Below are 22,750 nucleotides of genomic sequence, written 5' to 3'. Positions count from 1 at the left end.
ATTTATTTCTTTGTTTGTATTATTTTTATCTTCATTTATTTTTATTATTGATTTACTTCTTTTTTATGTATTTATACATACAAACATTTATAGATTTATTTCACTTCCAAAAAAAAGGGATGCAAAAATTTCAATAACTTAAATAGGAATAAATTGGATAGCAATAAAATGCAATACAGAGCGCATGAAAAAGACTGCATTTGTTCCATCTGGTTGAGGAATACTGTAATAAGAAAGATTTACCAGTTAAAAATGTTTTTTTATGCTTTAAATAATTCATGTGATATCTAATTTGTATCCTTCATAAATTAAAATAACAGGTCACAAGATCACCACCTTTCTACTTCTGCTCGACTAAAAGCTTGAGGCTTGTGTGAACAATATGAACAAATAAAGAATGCCTTGTTGTCCCATCACAGACAGGCAGGGCTTATTTACTCCCAGTGCCACTCATTTTAGTTAGAGAAGATTGTCATTTCTATAATGTGTCATAGAACGCATTAAGTTGAGGTTATTGTACTTGTGCTTGATCTACAAATGCACAAAAGATAGGCTTGTTACAATTATTATTGGAAATGATCCTGTTTTTGCTAATGAAAGCAATTTTATCTAGTATGCAACAAATTAAACATGGATCCCAACTCGCATTCCTCCCGCTCTCAACTCTAGTCAATTGCACATTTCTAAACTACAAAACTTGTAATATTAGTATGATTTTCAAGCTTGTTCTATTCTAAACGGCCTCTGAAAATTTGTATTACAAGCACTTCTGGTGTATATTTTCCCTTTAATGATGAATGCCTTGTTGTATCCCTCATTTGTAAGTCACTTTGGTGTGCACTAAATGAATAAATGTGAAGGTAAAACAGTAAAGACAGCTAGGTTAAACCTGCAATATGTGCCGGGTCGACCACATGCATTTTCCATTACGTAACAGTCTCTTTTCTTCTCAGTTCAGAAACACCAAATGCATCTCGGGTTGTACAATATGTAGTTGTTTTGTTTGTGACAAGAAGATGATATCAGTTTCAATTTAAGAGATTAAATCTTGTTTAGAGGAACAGACACAACATCGATCTTGAGAAAAGTTTAAATAAAGAGTGATTTATGACCTCTAAGTGGACATGTCACTAGACTGAACGGTAAATTGAAAGGAAAGCTGTTTAGGATTGGATATAAAGGGCCAGCAATGCAAACTAAGTGTGTGTGTGTGAGATTTACTGAGTGAATACTGATGAAATGGGTATGGCCTAGATATTACAATGCTGAGGTGGTTTATGATTGTGACCTCATAATTTAAAATGGTTTAAAATCATACTTGGTGGGCTTTTTCACATTTAAAATTTGCCATGTTTCCTGTGAGGGTTGGATTTAGGGATAGTTAGGGTAAGGTCATAGAATGAGTGGATTTTACAATATGAAATACATTACGCCAAACGGAGAGTCCTCTTAAATCACAAAAAAACTGTATGTGTGTGAAATTACCACAACTCCAAACTGCTCTGGTTCAGAGAGGTTGGCATATTCACTCTTGTACTTGACCAGTGCGTTCAGCTGCTCCTGTTCAGGCAGATGCTTCACCAGATTCTGAAAGAGAGAGAATGAGACAAAGAACTAGCGTTACTAAAAATCTGTGCTACATTCATTCAATTAGCAGTTCAACTTTAACCTGCAATCTAATTGTTGCTGGTTTAGTTGTAGCTTCTTGCCACTTAGTGGAGCTCCTCATCTAAATCGACTCACTGGCAATTAATGACACACTAGACTAATTGCGGGAACGATGGATCTCCCTTGAGCGTTCTGGGGTTAAGCTTCTCGTTCAAGGCCGAAACAACACTTTTGAGCTCAGCAACCCGCAAGTTCATGCGCTACCCGTGGCTGAAAAACTTGTGCGCCAACAGATGTATTAGTAAAACCATTAGGAAAAAGATTGCAGTTTTTTTCCCCTAAATTCTGTTTAATGGAGAGAAGATTTCTTCAACACATTTCTAAATATAATAGTTTCAATAACTCATTTATAATAACTGATTTATTTTATCTTTGCCATGATGACAGCAAATAATATTTGACTAGATATTTTTCAAGACACTTCTATTCAGCTTAAAGGGACATTTAAATGCTTAACTTGGTTAATTAGGTTGACTAGGCAAGTTAGGTTAACTAGGAAAGTTATTGTATAATGATGCTTTGTTCTGTTGACTATCGAAAAAAATATCTAGCTTAAAGGGGTTAATAATTTTGACCTTAAAATGCTTTTTTTTTTTTTTAATTAAAAAATGCTTTTAATCTAGCCAAAATAAAACAAATAAGACTTTCTCCAGAAGAAAAAATATTATCAGACATACAGTGAAATTTTCCTTGCTCTGTTAAACATCCCTTGGGAAATATAAAAAAAAAAAATAATAATAAAATAATAAAAATCAAAGGGAGTTTAATAATTCTGATTTCAACTGTATACTAATCATTTACTATTTTGCATTACTTTCATTTCATTTATTTCCTTGAATAATTGAAATGCTAACACTACCTTTATATTAAAAGTTTTAGATATCTATTTAATTGTATTATTTTTGTATTATTTGTTTTTCAGTAACTACACACTGCAATATGACATTTTATTTTATAAAAAAATGAAATGTTCTAATAACAATACCAGTGTGTGTTTTTAATTACTATTTTGTTATATATTGTTACGTTCCATGTAAGTTTTGTGTTCTTATGTTTTTGTTTTCTGTTGTGCCATCTCTCTCTTTTCCCTGCTGTGCATTCTGTCCTGCCCCAGGTGTGTGACCATTGGTCGAGAAGGCTGTCACTCATCATTATGACGTTGCTCGGCACACCAATCAAGAGCTGGTCCACCACATTCAAAAGGGCTTTGCTTGAGTTATTCAGGAGAAGCACCAGTCACTGACGTGGGTTACGCCAACCAGCCTGTTCTTCAGTGTTTTGTATTATTCTTTGTGGTGTAGCTTTCGTTTGTCTCTAGTTTAAATGCTTTGTTGTACACTTTGTAGCCTATTTTACCTGATTATTAGAAACTCGAACGATCTCTATAAGAATTGCATTATCAGATGAAAGTCTTTGTTTTGCTGATTGCTAACATTGTGTACTTTATGATGACCTAATTAATCCTGCTAGAATAATGTTTGGTTGTTAGTTAAGTTAGGGAGTAGTTGCCTCTACTGTAATTTTGTTTTGGTAGCTTGTGTATTTTAGTTTAAGCGTCAGATACGCTGAAGATTAAGGTTTTGGTTCTACATTTTTCTTTGGATAATATAACGAATATGGCCGATCAGACATATTATTATTGTGCTTTTATTCAAAAAATGCATCAGATTTAAACTTCTCATTGGTCTCAGCTCCGGAGGGTGGGTACAAAAGCATTCTTATAAAAGCTTGTGACCTAAGGCCACCGCACAGAGACTCTAGAAGACCAGAGAAAGACTTGAACCTAGAACTAGAACCTCAGGAGAACTCCAGAGCACTCCAGAGAGCAGGCGGGGACCCAGACAAAATGGGTTAATCACACAGCTCAGACATTCCCATCTCCGATACCTTTCTTTCTTTCCTTTCCATTGAGAGTCTAGTTAAATTTAGTGTGCCATGAAACCGGAAACAGTTTTGCCGCCTCAACAATCCAGACTTCTCCCCACTCCAAGCCTCACAAGGACAAAAAACTGATGACCAGCTAATCCCATGCTCAACAGAGGGAGTTCTTCACATCATAAAAGGAACGCAAGTAACACTTTCAGACTACCACTGAACTGGTGTAAACTAAATGGAACCCTAAAGAGACCATAGAAGGGTTAAATTGATTATTTTTGGTTCGCTTGGTTTGTCCATCTTTACACTCTCTCAAACTCTTACTTTACTCTTCTCTACACTTGTATGAATGTGTGTTTGTGTTAGTTTCTGTTAGATTAGTCAAAGTTTTATTTTGTATAAAGAAAGGTGCCTGTGCATGTTTATGAATCTAATGTCTTAAACTTTGATCTTGCTACCCTGCTTAAGCTTAAACATAAATGGGTTTTTATTTTTGATAGCAATAACCACAATTGATGTCAACTGTCCGTTCGAACGATCGCTGGTTGATTCATTTATTCGGATTTAAAGAGTCGATTCATTTGAAGCCCCGTTCAAATTACTCTTCAATTCCCTTTGAGCCAATTCGCTACAATAATTAGTTTAGTTGGTTGGGGTTTAGTTAGATTGTTTGGCAACACAAATATTTATTTTGGTTTTGTTAATAATTAATTCACATTTCTAATTTCCTATATTCATTGTTTTATGTCATTGTTTAATAAATTATTATTTTCGTTTCACATATTTTTACTCAATAGCAATAGCAAACCTTACTTAATGTTACGTCTCATCCCTTTAATAACCTAAAAACATAACATGCCATATAAATTATTAATAAAAAAAAAACACAAATACTATCATTTGTTTTTTTAATAACTATATTCTTTTTTACACGTTTACTATTAATTTTAGAAAGTTAGTAGTTTATTTATTTATTTAATTTTTTTTTTTGGTGAATAGCAATTTACAAGTAATAGTGTTTGTTCATTATTTCTTGATGATATGTATACAGTTGAAGTCAGAATTATTAACCCCCCATATTTTATTTTTTTCAATATTTCCCAAATGATGTTTAACAGAGCAAGGAAATTTTCACAGTGTCTCTGATAATATTTTTTCTTCTGGAGCAAGTCTTGTTGTTTTATTTTGGCTAGAATAAAAGCCGTTTTTATTTTCTTGAGAACCATTTTAAGGTCAAAATTATTAGCCCCTTTAAGCTATATTATATATCTTTTTTGATAGTCTACAGAACACACCATCATTATACAATAACTTGCCTAATTACCCTAACCTGCCTAGTTAACCTAATTAACCGTTAAGCCTTTAAATGTCACATTAAGCTGAATAGAAGTGTCTTGAAAAATATCTAGTCAAATATTATGTACTGTCATCATGGCAAGATAAAATAAATCAGTTATTAGAAAAGAGTTAATAAAACTATTACGTTTCGAAAAAATCTCTCCGTTAAACAGAAATTAGGGTAAAAATGAACAGGGGGGCTAATAATTGTGACTTCAACTGTACATATTCTTTTCTCTCGACTAATCAGTGGTTCAGACCACAAACACAGCATCGTCATTATATATAGTTTTAACTTAAACAATTAATAGACATCTCCTTTTCCTAATTAGCTGCTCTTGTCAATCATCACCAATCCTACCTTATAAAAGCCAAATACTTCACACACACACTAAAAAAGGCCTATAGCAACAAAGTAATCTTTTTTTAATGCATGCAATCAAGTGAACATGTCTATCCACAGTGTGTGTTCTCTTGTACTCTCATGTACCCTTGTCACTCTCCAGGAGACCATTAAATCGCAGACATATATGGAACTCCGAGAAATTCTCATTTATTCACAGTACAGTATTGCGGTTCTGTTATTTTTCCAAGCCAGATCTGTAGTGCGCAGGTATAGGCATGAACTACAATATAAATCCACATTTAATTAACTGCTTATCTGTGGGGGTTCAAACTGTTTTTTATTAGTAGTCAGAAAATAAAGCACCTGCTACTCAGTCTCTGACTTCAGACACAAAACTTTAAAGCTTAATTTACTCACAGATGAACTGCTCCAGAGCATCTCCAAATGGCCACTTCTTTAGTACACATGAACATGAGTCTAATAGACGGATAACCATGTTTGTCTGTATCACCACCAAAATGAAAGATTGCAAAAAGCACAGATGCAGATGGCTATTTACGCTGTTCCCATCTCAATCATTAGGATAAATATGGGGCTGCTTTTAAGTGGTAAGTAGTATAAAATAACAAAGCTTTGTTATGGATCTGAAGTGGATATTTTAAAACTATAATAGTGAGTGAAATGCTGGCATGCATTAACTACTAAAGAATAGATAAAGCTGAGCCTAACATCAGTGTTGAATGATGAAAAGCAGGGGGAAATCAAAGAGACAGCGAATGTATAATGTATTTATAAAACAAAAATGAAATATATGCATTTAAATTGAGAGTAAAAATATGTCAGTCAAAAGAGATTCTGCTTTGCCATATAGTCAATCTCTGGCATGACTTTAAAAAGCAGAAATTGTAGTGCATTGGGATCCAGGCTTGATTTTACTGGCAGCAAATTAGTTCTGATGTGCATACTGAAAGTGCTCAGTACAAACACACTGGAACTTGTTTACAGTTGCTGCATTGGAAACTTTGCGGTATCACTGCAGAACCAAACTGATGTGTGGTTATGCCACAGCAGGTGTGCAAATGTCTGATATCTCACAATCAATTCAAAACATTTACTATTTTGATGAGTATTTTTTTTAACCAAGTGATGCATAATGTGAAGCTGTTTTACACTGGTGCCAGACTTTCTTCAACATACATCTGTTATCTGTTGGATTGTGTCCATCAAGAGCCCGAATAGAAAATGAAGAAATTAAATGAAAAAGAGACAAGGAAAGGTAACCATCAAAACTATAATAACAGTTATTATTAGTAGTAGTAGTAGCAGTACTATTCATTTTATAATACTTTATTATTATTATTTTATTTTTATCAACCCAACCACATCCAGACCAGCTTAACTCATCTTAACTTTAAAACAGATGACTGGGGACTACCATGATCAGCTCACTAATATATAGAACCGCTAAAAAGCAAAGGTTTGATCAAGTCTATTAAGAATTACATTTTAGACCTATGCAGGGTTAAACCTTGAGTATTTATTTTCTAGTGGCCCGGTATTACCATGAGGAAGTGTGTAATTCTTTTAGTTTTCTTTCCCTGATTAGAGAATATAATTTGGGGATTTTAATTTTGGCCATTTTGCTATAAAAAAGTCTGACAGCTGTTGAGAATTGTATCTCTCTGCCATAAAAATCTTAAATATAAAAAAACAAGGCTTTATTGAGATGGACTGTAGGTGATTGAATCGATGTGGGCACGAGAGTAGATTTACTTGGACAAAGCTAAATTAAGACCTGTTTAAAATAAATTTAGACTTTAAACACACATTTCAGTTACTTTAAGACTTTTAAGGCGTAAAGTTTTGTTTTTTATTTTTATTTTTTTTATTTTTTAACTTTTTAAGACCAACAGACACCCTGTTCTTCATATTTACATCATATGAAATACAGTAGGTAGCAAAAAAATACAATATCCAATGAGGCTTGTTTTTATCCCTAATAGCATTAATGCAAATGTGATTTTTTTTTATATAACTTGACACATTTCATTAAAACATTGGCTAATATAAAAAATTATTTATAGAATTTGTTTTCTAAATATGCTCAGTTTTACCAACCAAACTATTACAAGGCAGCAGCTTTAGAAAGCCAGCAATATTCAGCTTAAAAAAAAAAAGCGTGCTTAAAATATTGTTTTGTGAAATCGAACTTTCAATCTGATAATTTACTAATCTGTAAATAGCAAATGATCACAAATCTGCCAAATGTGATAAATGGTATTTATAATGGATTAATTTCTGAGTGTGTCATTAATTGTTACATAATCTGTTGATCACATTATATATGCATATTTTATTTCATATCTGTAATAAAATATTAATAATAATACATATTGATATTAACAATAACAACGACAACAATTATCATTATTATTATTATTATTATTACTATAATAATAATAATAATAATAATAATAATAATAATAATAATAATAATAATAATAATAATAATAAATTTATTTGGACAAAATGTATTTAATTAATAACACCTATTTTCTATAACTATAATATATAGTTATATAACTTTAACTACTATGCATCCTTAGGGGAAAAATATTATTATATGTATTAATATTAGTGCTTTTAAAGTTACATCTTAAAGTGCTTTACACAGAAGGTAAAAATAACACAAAAACAATGACAATAAAAGAATAATAATAACAATAAGACTGACTAAAAATAATTATAATAATACTAACAACAACAACAACAATAACAACAACAAGATTAATAATAATAATCATAATAAGATTAATAATAATAATAGTAGCAATAACCACACCAATAATAATAATAATAATAAAAGTTAAAACTAGTTATTCTACTAGTTATTATACTATAGTTTATTCTCAGAGGATAAACAACCAACCTTTAACTAAGAACTCAGAAAAGCAGATCAACACATTCCTGGATTAGTTACCAGACATTAGTCATTAAAATAGCAGCTCTGGAAAGCAGTGAAATGGCTGTTGAAGAATTTTTCTTACATCAGCATCTGTCCTCTGAACATAGGGATGTTTTAAAGGTCATGAATGGCGATGAGAGGTGATGTTACCTGGATCATGGGCTCAGTCAGCTGATCCTCATCCACCTCTAAAATCATTCTCCTGATCTCCTCGTAGGGCATACGGAACGACCCAAGGAAAATCGCTAACACAGAGAGAGAGAATGAGAGAGAGAGAGAGTTTACATCAAAAGCTCCCTGCATTAATTCATCAACAAGCCACATACTCTCTGTTTAAAGAGTGTGTGCGTGTGTGTGTCCACCGCATGCTGATAATATCTGATCAACAGAAAGAATGAGCTTGACGTCCTCTAAATTTGAAACTCCCTTAAACTGGACGAGACACGGGCCAGACGAGCACTTCAGCTGTATCAAGATAACATTCATATATCAAGGCAACAGGGCTTTCACCTCTGCCTGCATCTGTCACAAACACTCACCAGTCCTGAGCACAAATCTGATTTCAGACGAACGGCAATAAAGTATAGGTGAGAGAACGAGTAAGTGAATGACAGAAAAGCTAAAAAGGGTGAGGGACAGAAAGCCGGGACAGAAACATCACTTCTTTTTTCTTGCTTTCCCCCTCATTACAAAACTCTGCTCACTGCCACAGAGACAGTTGGACAAAGAAATCCGTCTGAATACATTAATGAAAGAAAGGAAGAGACAGAAAGAGGAAAGTGGTTTAAAAGTTTCAAAACAGGTGCAAGGAGAAGTGTGTGAAGGAAGAGGAGAGTCATAAGGCATTGTATTTAACAGCACGAGACAGGTGTTATTGTGTACCTCAAAGTTCTGAGAGAGAAAGAGACGGAAGGATACATGAAAAAGGGACACCTGAAAACCTGTTTTGACACCCACACCTTCTTGCAGAGAAAGAGCAGGTGGGAAATAACTTTTTCATATTGTTTTTAGAAACATTGTTTGAAACATTGCTGTCTTTTCATCCGATTTATCTTCACAGCTTTTTTTTTTTTTTTTTTTTTTTTCATTTTTGGTATGTATGTGAAAGTCAAATGGATTTTATTGCATCTTGTTGTATGTATATGTGTATGTGAATAAAATCAAATAAAATAAAAGAAAATCCCCCCCAAAAATTAAGTAAAATAAAATAAAATATTTAATAAAATAATTAAAAAATGTTCAATAAAAAAAATGTAAATATAAAACAAAAATAAAACAAAAACAAAAATGAACATTAAAATAAAGTAAAATAAAATTGAATACAAATAAAGTAAAATTAAGAAAAATAAAAAAGTAAAATAAAATATTAATAATAATAATAATATTAAAATATAAAAGAAAACTAATAATAAAATTAACAATAAATAAAAGTAAAATAAAAATAAAGTAAAATAAAATAAATTAAAATGAAAAATAAATTAAAAATACATTTTTTATAAATTTAAATATAAAAACTTAAAATAAAACGAACTAAAAATGAACATTAAAACAGTAAAATAAAATAAAATACAAATAAAGTAAAATAAAGTAAAAATAAAATAAAATAACAAATATAATATAATATATAATAAAAAATATATATATAAAAATACAACAATATAAAAATGAAATAAAATAAAAAATAAAAACAATATAAAATATAATATAAAATAATACCTATGAAATAAAAAATTAAAATTAATTAAATAAAATATAATAAATATAATATAAAATAAAAACAATATAAAATATAATATAAAATAATACCTATGAAATAAAAAAATAAAATTAATTAAATAAAATATAATAAATATAATATAAAATAAAAACAATATAAAAAATAAAAAATGTAACATTTAAATACAATTTAATGTAAAAAATTTATATAAAAATGAAAAAATATACAATAACTAAAATATAAAATATATAAAATATAAAAAATTCAACAAAATTAAACAATATTAAAATATAAAATAAAATACAATATATTAAATAAAATATATATAACAAATATTATATAACATATAATAAATAGAAAATAATAGAAAATAAAAAATTATTATAGAAATCTAAAAATTAAATAAAACAATATAAAAAAATAAATAAAATAAAATAAATGAAATAAAATAAAATTGCTGCTTAATACTCACAAAGGTTCTGTGCTATCTTCGGGTCCAGCACTTTCAGTTCTTTCACTCTCTTTTTGATGCATTTCTTCTCCTCCAGGTCCTCCTCTTCTCTTCGAGCTGAAAATCATCACCATTAGATGTTAATACCACATCTAACCACATGCATGCAGAAAACCATGTTCAACACCAGCAGTGTGAGCAAACAAATTCACACACTGACAGTCACAGAACTGACACAGAGCTTGAAGCAGACTAATGGGCTACAGCAGTGGAAACACATTAGCCTGCATTTAATTTTTCACCATTACTGTCAATCACATGTGGGAAAGAAACTAGCATTACATATTAAACACAATCAAACCGAAAACACTGAATAATTAAAGAGTGAAGAACCAAGGGGAATTATGTTTAATGAGGACCTGTGGGGTTGTATGATGTGTTGACCTCTCGGGGTCAGATGATGAGCAAGGTGGTATTGTGTAAACATGTTTGCATCATGACAAGAAAAATAAGAGTGATGTCGAGTGCTGAATGACAAACTGCACACTTTAAAACCAACACAATGCTCAAAATATATATGCAGAGATCAGAATAGGATCCAGTAAATCCAGAATACAATTATAATATAATATTGTGATATTTTCTTATCATTCTGCAATATATATAATGCAATATGAACACAAGTTCACCTTAAATATCTATTGGAAAGAATTTATCATTTTAAATAGATTGGGATGATTATATAGGTTAGCACAGCTGCATAAAATTTGATAAGCAATCCACAAGCTTAGAATACGTCATTAAAGAAACATATACAAATTAAATAAACCAGGTTTTTGTTTTCAGAGGAGTCTTTTCTGTTCAGCTATACAGCAACTGAATAATTAAATGTAAAATAATAAAGCACAGTTTGTAATGTATAAAAAAAAGTCAATAAAATGTATTGTTATTTACTTAAAAATGGCTCAATATCTTACACCTGAATGCGTTTAAAATTATGAAACAGTCGCAGGACTCATAAAACACTACCAAAATGATCAATTACAATACAGACTCAACATTGCAGATCCTGCAATGTGACTATTGCAAATGATCAAATTGCAATATCGATGCTAAAACGATATTTTGAGCAGCCCTCGATCTAAATGCATTTATCATGCCTAAAAACACGTAGCTTCAATCTGAACATCTCAACAATCTGTGACGTCCAAACACATTGTCTAAATTGGTTTAATGTTAAATTATACACAATGCCCAAAAAGGTTGGCTAGGTAGGTAGCTTCAATTTGGACACTTCTATGATGTCCAAATATGCCGTCTAAATAAGCAGCACCAGTTGTCTATAGCCATATACGGACGGGACTAGTTTTACAGGGGCAAATTCTGTTTCACGGACGTAAATTGAGATTATAAACCCATCCAAATTGGTCATGTTTGTGAAAATAAAACTCCAAAACATGTTTTCTTATGTGTTTTGATCAACGTTAACTACTGAACCACACCAATAATGGATGTAGTTGTTTTTGCTTCCTTGTAAAGAAATTAAAAATTAAATTAAGTCAACAATCAAGAGGCAAATCATGTAAATTGTTAAGACAGGCTACTGTAATATGTTTCAGGTAGAGCACTTTTGGATAGAGTACTTTCAGTAAGAGTATTTTCAGCTTTGTTTTGCACTTGATGACTAAACATGTGCTGTATAGCACTGTTTTGAACTTGACTATAATGTCCCAAAATGCTGTCTAGCTAAGGTAGCTTCAATTTTGACATGTTTATGGCACCCAGACACATTGCTTATTTAAAATGAGCTGAAACAACACAATTATTAAGATGTTTTGGGGACAACTCAATTGTTTTATGTTCAATCCACTTAAATGTGTTACGGTAACTTAATCGATTTGTGTAGGAACAACATGAATGCATTGTGTGGAACCCTGCATTTTTTACAGTGTATGTAACTTCAACTGAAACAAGTTTATGATTCTCTATGCAGATACCTTCAATTTAAACCGGTTGCTTTAGTTTAATCTGGTCTATAACAATCAAGAACAAAAACTAGATGGATAGCTTACATTGAAACATGTCTATGGTTCCACAGTAACACTGTCTAGAAAGTAAAATTATATTTGATAATAACTTTGACAGCCCAAAATTCTGTCCAGGTACTGTAGGTAGTTTCTACTTGAAAACGTCCAGAAATGCTGTCTAGGTAGCTCATTAGGTATTGAAGCACAGCCCATGAGTGTGTAATGGTCATGCTGAGAGAGTAAAGGGATTGGACTTTGGCAAGACAGCTGTGAAGAATGAGATTAGAGCCACACAGCTGTGATGACTGTAGTAAATGAGGTCACACTCTGCCTGTCCTGTGCGCACAGTCATTTTTAACCATACATTTGTAGTAGCTTGCTCTGCATACAGATTTTAGGAAAGGGTTAAAATTAAAATTAGTTTATTGTATTATCTCAATTTCCTGGTAAATATAATCCAACGAAAAAGGCAAGGTAGAGGTCATTGACTAACAGGTTAAACAGCTCCCTCTTCAGATCTTGGAAAGAGAGAGATGGTTTTAAAAAAAGAGAGAGGAGCAGATGGAAAGCACAGGGTTTCAATACAAGTTTAATTATTTAAGACACCAGATTAAGAGAAGTAAACGCAGGTCTCCGGAGAGAAGTGCATAATTGTCTTGTGCACTAATTAACACGGCTGTCTGGATACCGGCTCAGAAAACACAGGTGCAGGGTTAATCTACAGGAAAAGAGTCCTATTCATACAAACAACAAACCCAGATGCATATCTAAACCAGCAAGAGTCTATACACTCAGGGACAATGACGATGGAGATTCAAAGTAACTACATACGATGTACAGGATTCACAGAGAGAAGTCTAAGGCAACAGGACAAAAGTGGCAGATTTTGGTCAATCTATGGAGCAAAATGTGTGAAAAAGCTAATCTAGAAGAGCTTCTCACTAACCCTTGTGCATCTAAACTACTAAACATTCTCTGAAATAAAACCTTTTGAATTACTTTTTGCTTAAATGGCAGTGGGATGAAATATTATTTAATGAATGTCAATGAGGGCATTTTTGTCCTGAAATTAACTAGAGCAAAACAGATGCATGACTGGAAAGAAGGCTGAAATATTTAAAGTTCAATAAAAAAATAGGCATTTTCTTCCAAAAAGTGATTATGTTTGCATTAAAATAAGCAAAATTATCATATATTGTCCATAAGGGTGCATAAGGGTTAATCAGTACTGTATTATGATTGCAGTTGACTTCAGACTATTAATTTTGAACACCCAAAATAATGAGTCATCATGGGGGAGGGGCTTCTGTTGTGACAGTGGGTCTATATGCAGAAAATGTTTACATGACAATATTTTCAGCTAAAAACAGGAAACGTGCTTTTGGCCTGTTCATTTTCATGACAACTGTGTTTTTGTGGCTGAAAACTAGTGGTGTAATGGATCCCAAATCTCACGGTTTGGATCACATTAAGAGTATTTAGTCACGGATCGGATCATTTTTCTGATCAGTCAAAAAGGGGAGGAGCCAAATGTAATTTGCTTTCCATTTAATACAAAAACAGTAGTGCAAGACACTTTTGGTTTTGATAAACAGAACTTAGAACCTGTAATTTTTTTTATTAAAAAATAAAAAGAAATAATTAGCTGAATAAAAATAAATAGCAAAATATTCAGTTACTATACTGCGGTTTAGAAATGTATAAATCTAACATAATTTGTACAATTCATATTTATTCTTAGTCTCCTTTTCAATAAATGATTCAGTTACTCATAAATCTTAATGTTTCATGGCTAGATGGATCATTTTTGAAGAATTATTCAGTGGCATATTTTTGATTGCTGGTTGTCGTCACGTATTGGTTAAAACATGTTTTTGCTGCCTACAACTTTCATTTTTGAGCATCATTAAATACATATGATGGTGATTTTAATCTTTACCATAAACATCAGTGGTTTTATCTAAACTATAAACTATTCTCCCAGTACTTATGTGTTATTTGACTGTTTGTAATTTCATTACTAACACAAAAGACTAAAGACTAAATCTCTTTCTTGATTTTTGCATTTTCAGATTTGAATGCAGCAATTTGAAGGATTAATAACCATTTGCAAATTACCATCATTTATAATTTATGTTGCGTGGGTGTTGAGATTGGGTGTTGTCCCGATCTTTTAATGATTAATCGTGCAGCTTACACTGAATGCGTTGATGCAGGCTAAACAAGTAGTGACAGAAAACACCTTTAATGAAACCCACCACATCCCGAATAATCTACCACAACTTCTTCCATCATTATATTTTACAGGAAAGTCTAAATGCTTTTATACATGTGATTTGAATGATGCAAGAGGCCATCTCTCTGTGATAGTTTCAAATTTAGGATTAATCACATGTGAGTCATGTGTTCCGAACCATGGGTTGTGACCCATACGAATGATGGATCAACTGTGATCCGTTACACCCCTATTGAAAACGCATAAATATGAACAGGTTTCAAAGTAGGCATTTTTTTTACATTTTTGTCACTGTTGATGTCTTTGAAAATAATGACAATGTGTGAATGCATACCACATATCGAGTACATGGTAATGTTGTTGTTACTCGAGTGTCTGCTAACGCTTCATCGGGAAAGTATAGGTTTACTTTACATTACAACCAAAGTGGAGACACATCTTTCTAAACACTCACAACTTGTGGGACTTGTGGAGCTGCGCGTTAATGGATTTGCTCTTCAGAAGTTTAAACCACACTGAACTAAACTAAACTGAACTTTGAAAATTGGACTGACACAATCTGCATTGTAAAAGTGCTATAGAAATAAAGACGAATTGAATTGAAAGCAGAGAACCGTCAATAGCAAATCCTTACAGGTCCTGTTTACTAAGAAGGTGACAGTAGCAAATACTGACCTAGCATAAGGTCAGGGGTATGAATAATTTCAGGCTTGACTGTACGTAATAAAGCATGGTTGTTTTCACAGAAGTGTAAACACGAATACTTTTTAAAATGTTGTCATGTAAACTTTTTTAAAACGCAAGGAAAAAACTTTTTGGTTACAACGTTGCCATGTAAACAAAGTCTAAGGGTGCATCCCAAATCGCATTTATGTACTATTCTACGCCATTTTGTAGTACAAATAGTGTATGTAGTGCATTCACACTGAAAACTATAAAATTATTAAGTGCACTTTATACTCAGATGATGCTCTTATTCAACCGGTATAATGAAGTGTGGAATGATGGACACTTCAAGCACACAATGGACGTAACGGAAGGGGCGGAGCTTTCGGGCACTGATGTTGGATTACTTTATTTACTTTGGATTGTGAAAGCAAAACTCTCCTACGAGAGCGAATATAGCGCCTCCCGATGGTGAATGTGATTATATTCATGGCAGGTATTATTTTGTACTTTGGTCATTTATTTCACTAATTCAGCAACTGTCAAATGTCATCAGGAAAATGGTTTGAATTTCCGATCAGTAAAAAAAAAAAATTAATTAATTAAAAAAAAACATTAGAGTTCCATTTGGGACAACATTACATACATATACCATGGTGTCAAGTGTGTAAGTGCATAAGTACATAGTGCATAATGCATAGTGTACAGTGTGCCATTTGGGATGCAGCTTTAGGCCCAAACCCAATTCTACCCCTTAGCCCTTCCCCTTACCCCTTACCCCTTAAGGGGTAGGGTGTCCCAATTCTCTTTAGCTTGAAGGCGTAGGACTAAGGGGAAGGGCTATATACCCCTTTGAACGGAGGTTTTTCAGAACCACACTCGAAACCAAGGGGTAAGAAAAATTCCCAGAATACACCAGCCATAGCGGCAGCATAGCTGCACCCAGAAGTAAGTTATCACGAATTACAACAAACAAGCATATGTTTTAATACATTTAAAATGGTGTTCGTGTTTTAATAATAAATAATAACTCCTGTATAGCAGTCCCACAACATTCTGTCACTCGATGACACTCGAATACCCTGTCAGTAAAGTCTAGTGGCTGGGAATGAGCTTTTTACAGTGTCTGCTATAACATTAATGTTGTTTTCGTGTGTTTACATAGATTAACATGGCCACTGTGTAAATTTGCAGTACAGTTATGATCTTATTCTCACATTAGATCGTTATGATAACATAACATATGCCTTCAGTGATTTCCTGAAGATAAATACTAAAATAATAACACAACTGAAATAACTACAGCAGTCGCAATCGTCTGATCTCATATAAAGCAAGAGATCGTGATGATATGATGACGTGTGCATGTGTTGTGGTGTCCCATTTCTTAGGGGTAAGTTTTAAAGCCCTTCCCCTTCACACTCTGTTTCAAGGGCCAATGGGAAGGGGCAGGGGTACAAAAATAGAATTGGGATTGGGCCTTAGTCTCCAGCAAACACACACTTACTGTGCTTGGGTGTGACTTCCACGGGTTCACTCTTCTCAGTCACTTTGAGTGGACAGCAAGAAAACAGAACAAGAAAGCATATTATACACCGGCATACATCCGCCAACAGAGAAAGACCGCGAGAGCCAGAAAAACAAAAGAAAATCTAACAGACACTACAAGAGCCTGAAGAGCAAGACGTGGAGACATGATTTCTCATTAAATTCCACAATTAATTGTTAATTATGCTAAAACTCTGGAGTGGACAAATTTGATTTGGCAAATTGCGAGATGGCTAAAACTTGAGGAAGTGAAACCCAAAAGAACTAATTGTAATCAGTTGGCAAGATGGAGGAAGATCATTAAAGATTCATGTTCTTGATGTAATTGGAACAAATTGGCTGATTTATCCTGTACATCACATGAGGATATCAAAGATCAGCTCAATTGCTGAAAGATGTAACGCATGAAACGGATGATAACTTGCTCTTTTTCAGTCATCCTCGATGTGCAGATATAGCGCTCGGCGAATGTGAACTCTAAAAAGAGGCTGCGCACAGTGGGAATATTGATCCGGAAGCACAGGTCTCCATCTAGCCACCCTATTCATATTACCCCTCTTCTACAAAAAGAATAGAAAGCAAGTGTGTGTGGGATAAAGATATGCAGTATTGATCTGCTGATCATGACTAACAGCCGTGCCATCAAATCTACACCTATTCATTACACACACACACACAGCGCATGCACACTAAACACATATACAAGTCAGATGATGTATGATTCATAGTGCAGTCTCTCAGAGGCACACAAAACCAAAGTGTGTGTAACGGCCTTCGCTGAGACTTTAACTGCTCGAGTATATGGCTAATAAATTTATGATACTATGGCCTCTTTAAAGCTTCTAAAGATTGTGTTTTTCCTATCTTTGAACAGGAAAGCATCTTGTTAAGTATTTATTTCTTAAAGGAGTAGCCCATTCAAAAAACATTTCTTGGAGGAATTTAGGAGGAGTCGGGTTTCAAAACTGATCATGAAGTTTTAATTGATATTTTAGTGCTCAAATGTCTGGTAGTGTAGTTTATAAATCATATACATCACTGTTATGGGGCTCAATTTAAGCTTTTGTAAATCATTGGTTTAAAAAATAAAACATATAAGGTGATTAAACAAATACAATATGCATATACAAATATAATATAAAGTTGTGGGACGACAGAGAAAAGAAAACAGGATAAATGTGACTAACACTAAGAATTCAACACCTTTTCAATACAACTTGATCTTTTTCCAAGCAGGAAAAACAGAGCTAGAATATTTGCAAGAGTGTTGCACTATGAGACGCAATCTCTGTAGACCCGTTTAACCACTAGTGCTGTCATGATTACCGGATTTCTAAGTAAACCACAAAAAAATTCAGACTTTCTGCTCATGTTGTTTGTTACAAAATTGCATAAAGCCGCTAATTGTATCTGTTTGTTCATTCTCAGGTACAAAACTTGGTGTAATGCCTTGTGTCTCTAAATAACTCTATTATCCACCTTTTAAGAGCTACAAAAGCTTTAAAAATCCTGACAGGGTATTATGTCCACTGTAAAAGTGATAATTTCTTAATTTACTTAAGTCAACTTGTTGCTTTTTAAGTAAAGAAAATAAAGTAAACTCACTGTAACTTAGGACTATTAAGTTGAATATAACTAATAATTATGCACAGTTTCATTTACTTAATTTTAAAGCAACAGGTTTACTCACTTATTTAAAGTAAATTCACCAAATAAAAAAAAAACATGTTTACTCAATTATTTTGAGCAAAGTCAACTAATAATTTTAAAAGAAACTTTTACTCACTTAGTTTAAGTCAACTTACAATTTAGTAAACTAATATTTAAAAAAAAAAAACATGTTTATGCACTTATTTTAAGGGAACTAATAATTTAAAGAAACGTTTACTCATTTAAGTCAACTAATAATATTAAAAGAAACCTGTTTACTCACTTATTTTAAGTCAACTAATAATTTTAAAAGAAATCTGTTTACTCACTTATTTTAAGTAGTCAACTAATAATTTAAAAAGAAACCTGTTTACTCACTTATTTTAAGTAAAGTCAACTAATAATTTAAAAAGAAACCTGTTTACTCGCTTATTTTAAGTAAAGTCAACTAATAATTTAAAAAGAAACCTGTTTACTCACTTATTTTAAGTAGTCAACTAATAATTTAAAAAGAAACCTGTTTACTCACTTAAGCCAACTTACAATTAAGTCAACTAATAATTAAAAAAAAACATGTTTACTTACTTATTTTAAGTAAAGTCAACTAATAATTTTTAAAGAAACCTGTTTACTCACTACGTTACTTAGCAAAGTCAACTAATAATAAAAAAACATGTTTACTCACTATTTTAAGTCAACTAATAATTTTTAAAGAAACATGTTTACTCACTATTTTAAGTCAACTAATAATTTTTAAAGAAACATGTTTACTCACTTATATTAAGTAAAGTCAACTAATAGGTACAAAATATTAAATATATCAAGCTCGTCTTAAACAGATCTTATTTTGTTTTAAAATACTTTTGACGTTTCTGAATTTCAGAACTCATTTCTGCTGCATTATTGCCACTCATGAACACATTTTGTATATCTATAGACAAAATAGACTCCACCAGACTGAACTATACTGGCTGACTTACAAGCACAGCTAATTATTATTAAACGAAAAGAACATTGCTTTAAAGGTCTTTCAGACAGGTGATTTTTCACATACTATGTACTACACTGTCACCATATTAAAGGCCATTAAAAGTCACTAAACATCCTTAAAAGCACTTTGAAATAGAGCAGAGTTGCAGCGACAACATCAATGTCGCAGAGCCCACAAGCCGATTCAGTGATTCCTGCCACACACTTGTAGTGAGAAGTCATTAACCCCATCAATTAACATTTAGATGGTTAATGAAAGGGCAACTGACATGAAATGGTCTAACATGGTGTCTCCAAATGTCAAGTATATATACATCTAACGAAGGAAAGGCAGATGAGTGCATTGATGCTGAAGTATTTTACATATAAACAGAACCAATGTGTGACACCATTATAGTGTAAAGCAAAAATCCTGTATTAATGCAGAGTATGAAAAGTTTTGCGCAGAACAACCCAAAATATATAGAAACTGAAAAGACATCGCATTAAATTTAACCTTGATGTTTACTGTGTGATAAACAAAAATGATTTTGTTAATATTGTCTTGACTAAAATGATTAGAATAGTGAAATAAATAAATACGTACTTTATTTTAGATATTAATTATATAAGTGTGAGGCTACTTCCAAAGAAGAATCTTATTAAATAAACATTTAAACAGTTTAAATGAATAATTATATGTGACCTCTTTTCTCACAATAAAACTTAAGTATACAATTATTTCTGACATAATCCTGTATAATGACACAGTGCAGTGCTTTTAATCTGACCTTACATGTGCTGTCTTAAATTTGAAATGAAAGAAGTGAAATTGACTGCTAAAGGTTCGAAAGGGCGGATGGGTAGTTTGATGGACAGACGGACAGGTAGTTCGATGGATGGACGGACGGACAGGTAGTTTGATAGACGGACGGACGGACAGGTAGTTTGATAGACGGACGGACGGACAGGTAGTTTGATGGACGGACGGACAGGTAGTTTGATGGACGGACGGACAGACAGGTAGTTCGATGGACGGACATGTAGTTCGATGGACAGATGGATGGATGGATGGACGGATGGACAGGTAGTTCAATGGATGGACGGACAGATGGGTAGTTGGATGGATGGATGGATGGATAGATGGATGAATAGGTGGATGAATGGGTAGTTTGATGGACGGACGGACGGGTAGTTCAATGGACAGACAGACATGTAGTTCGATGGACGGACAGATGGTAGTTTTGTGGACAGACGGACGAATGTGTAGTTCAGTGGATGGATGAATGGATGGATGAACAGATGAATAGTTTGATGGATGGATGAATGAATGGATGGACAGACAAATAGTTTGATGGATGGATGAATGGATGGATGGACAGACGAATAGTTGGATGAATGGTTGGATGGATGGATGGATGGATGGATGGATGGACGGGTAGCTCAATGGATGGATAGTTCGATGGATGGACGGACAGATGGACAGATAGGTAATTCGATGGATAGACAGACGGACAGATAGGTAATTCGATGGATAGACAGACAAAAGGGTAGTTTGATGAATGGACAGACAACGGGTAGTTTGATGAATGGACAGACAACGGGTAGTTTTATGAACAGACAGACGGACGGGTAGTTTGATGAACAGACAGACGGACGGGTAGTTTGATGAACAGACAGACGGACGGGTAGTTTGATGAACAGACAGACGGACGGGTAGTTTGATGAACAGACAGACGGACGGGTAGTTTGATGAACAGACAGACGGACGGGTAGTTTGATGAACAGACAGACGAACGGGTAGTTTGATAAACAGACAGACGGACGGGTAGTTTGATAAACAGACAGACGGATGGGTAGTTTGACAAAACAGACAGACGGACGGGTAGTTTGATAAACAGACATACGGACAAGTAAAATAAATAAATACAGGTAATATATATGACACAATATCATAATTTAGTAAAGTGGTTCAGAGGGGAAACATAGCTATTCTAAACATAAACAGAATACTTCTAAAACAAACAAACAAGAAACACTTTTTCATTTAAATATTAAAAATAAAAAGATTTTTTTGTTCTAAATAGAAATAAATACATCATTAAATGAAATTAATAAAATCATGTATTACAAAAGTGTACTTTGAGTGAGATCAAATTTAATATTTAACATTCCATATGTGATAAGCTGAGTGTGGTTAGATTTAGAAAACTGACCTCCTAGAAAACTTCCCTCTCTTTCAATTGGGCACAAAATAACTCTCTCAATAAACAGCCTAACAATCTGCTTTCTGACAGAAGAGAAAGAAAACGAGTGTGATGATCTTGAGAAATGACATTTTATCATCTTCCCAGCCCCAAAATTTCTCACACTCTCTTTCTGTATGTCTCTGAGAGTTGTGTTAAAGAGAATGGGAGATGAAATAAACAGGGATTGAAAGGGAATGAAGGATGGGCTGCCGGGCCCATGAGACAGCCTCCAGTATCCCAGCCCTTCTGATCAAGGGCTGCTTAATCATACCTTAACATTTCTGCAACGTTACCACAACGTCAACACTGCGGTGCTGAACTAAAGCACTTGATTCACTAACATCAATCTTTGTCTTTTTCCAAAGTCAGCATATGGATGAAAGCATTAGTAATCTGACTGACAAACTCGAACAGGAATAAAAAAAAAAAAAAGTTAGTTGGCACGGATGTTTGTGATATGGAAGTTGTTTTAGACGAAAGCATCTGCTAAACAACAAAACAAGCACACACTTTGAAATAACAAATGAGAAACTTTAGTAACAGTTGCTGGCTGTGTGAATCGCATGAGCGCTCAGCACGGGTCTCTCTGGCATTTTCGAGAATCTGCACTAAAGCCCACATTAAAAAGAGATTAAACCATCTGTGGGAACGAAATGAGGAGACATGCAATGATTATCATGATAAAGTGCATATTTATGATTGGTGATTTGGTGTCGGAGCTGGCAGGGCCGATTGTGTGCATTTCCAATAATGCTGCAGTGTTTGTAGAGATTTGTACGTGTAATAAGACGGGGCCGTTGGGAGACGGTCACCAAAGGACCTGGCAGCAGAAAAAGGCCTGTAATGTTACAGAAAAGCCAACACTAATTAAACACTCTCCTTCTCTTTTATCTGTCTCCATCTCTCTCCGTTTCTTTGTGCTGTACCTCATGGTTTACCCGCCCATCTCCAACTGTCATTTATAAGCTGATTTTTTTTCTCCTCGCACTCTCCTGTCATCTCTCTTTTCATTTTCTGACTCTGTCCACCCAGGCAGACTCCTTTC

The 22,750-nt window shown here is 33.3% G+C and overlaps 1 protein-coding gene across 3 annotated transcripts in view; it reads right to left on the bottom strand.

Annotated features, from left to right (window-relative positions):
- The window catches only part of diaph3 (diaphanous-related formin 3), a 475,404-nt gene that overhangs the window by 208,115 nt on the left and 244,539 nt on the right, over window positions 1-22,750 (bottom strand). For all 3 annotated transcript variants that reach the window (XM_056468166.1, XM_056468167.1, XM_056468168.1), the window contains 3 exons: window positions 10,382-10,477; window positions 8,343-8,437; window positions 1,486-1,587 (listed from right to left, as the gene is read on the bottom strand). In XM_056468166.1, the coding sequence (XP_056324141.1) occupies window positions 1,486-1,587; window positions 8,343-8,437; window positions 10,382-10,477 (293 nt within the window). The remainder of the gene's footprint in view (window positions 1-1,485; window positions 1,588-8,342; window positions 8,438-10,381; window positions 10,478-22,750) is intronic.

The sequence above is a fragment of the Danio aesculapii genome, chromosome 11 (assembly GCF_903798145.1).
Source record: "Danio aesculapii chromosome 11, fDanAes4.1, whole genome shotgun sequence".
Taxonomy (NCBI): Eukaryota; Metazoa; Chordata; class Actinopteri; order Cypriniformes; family Danionidae; genus Danio; species Danio aesculapii.
Note: the sequence above shows the minus strand (reverse complement) of the source record. Positions and strands in the feature narration are given on the sequence as shown.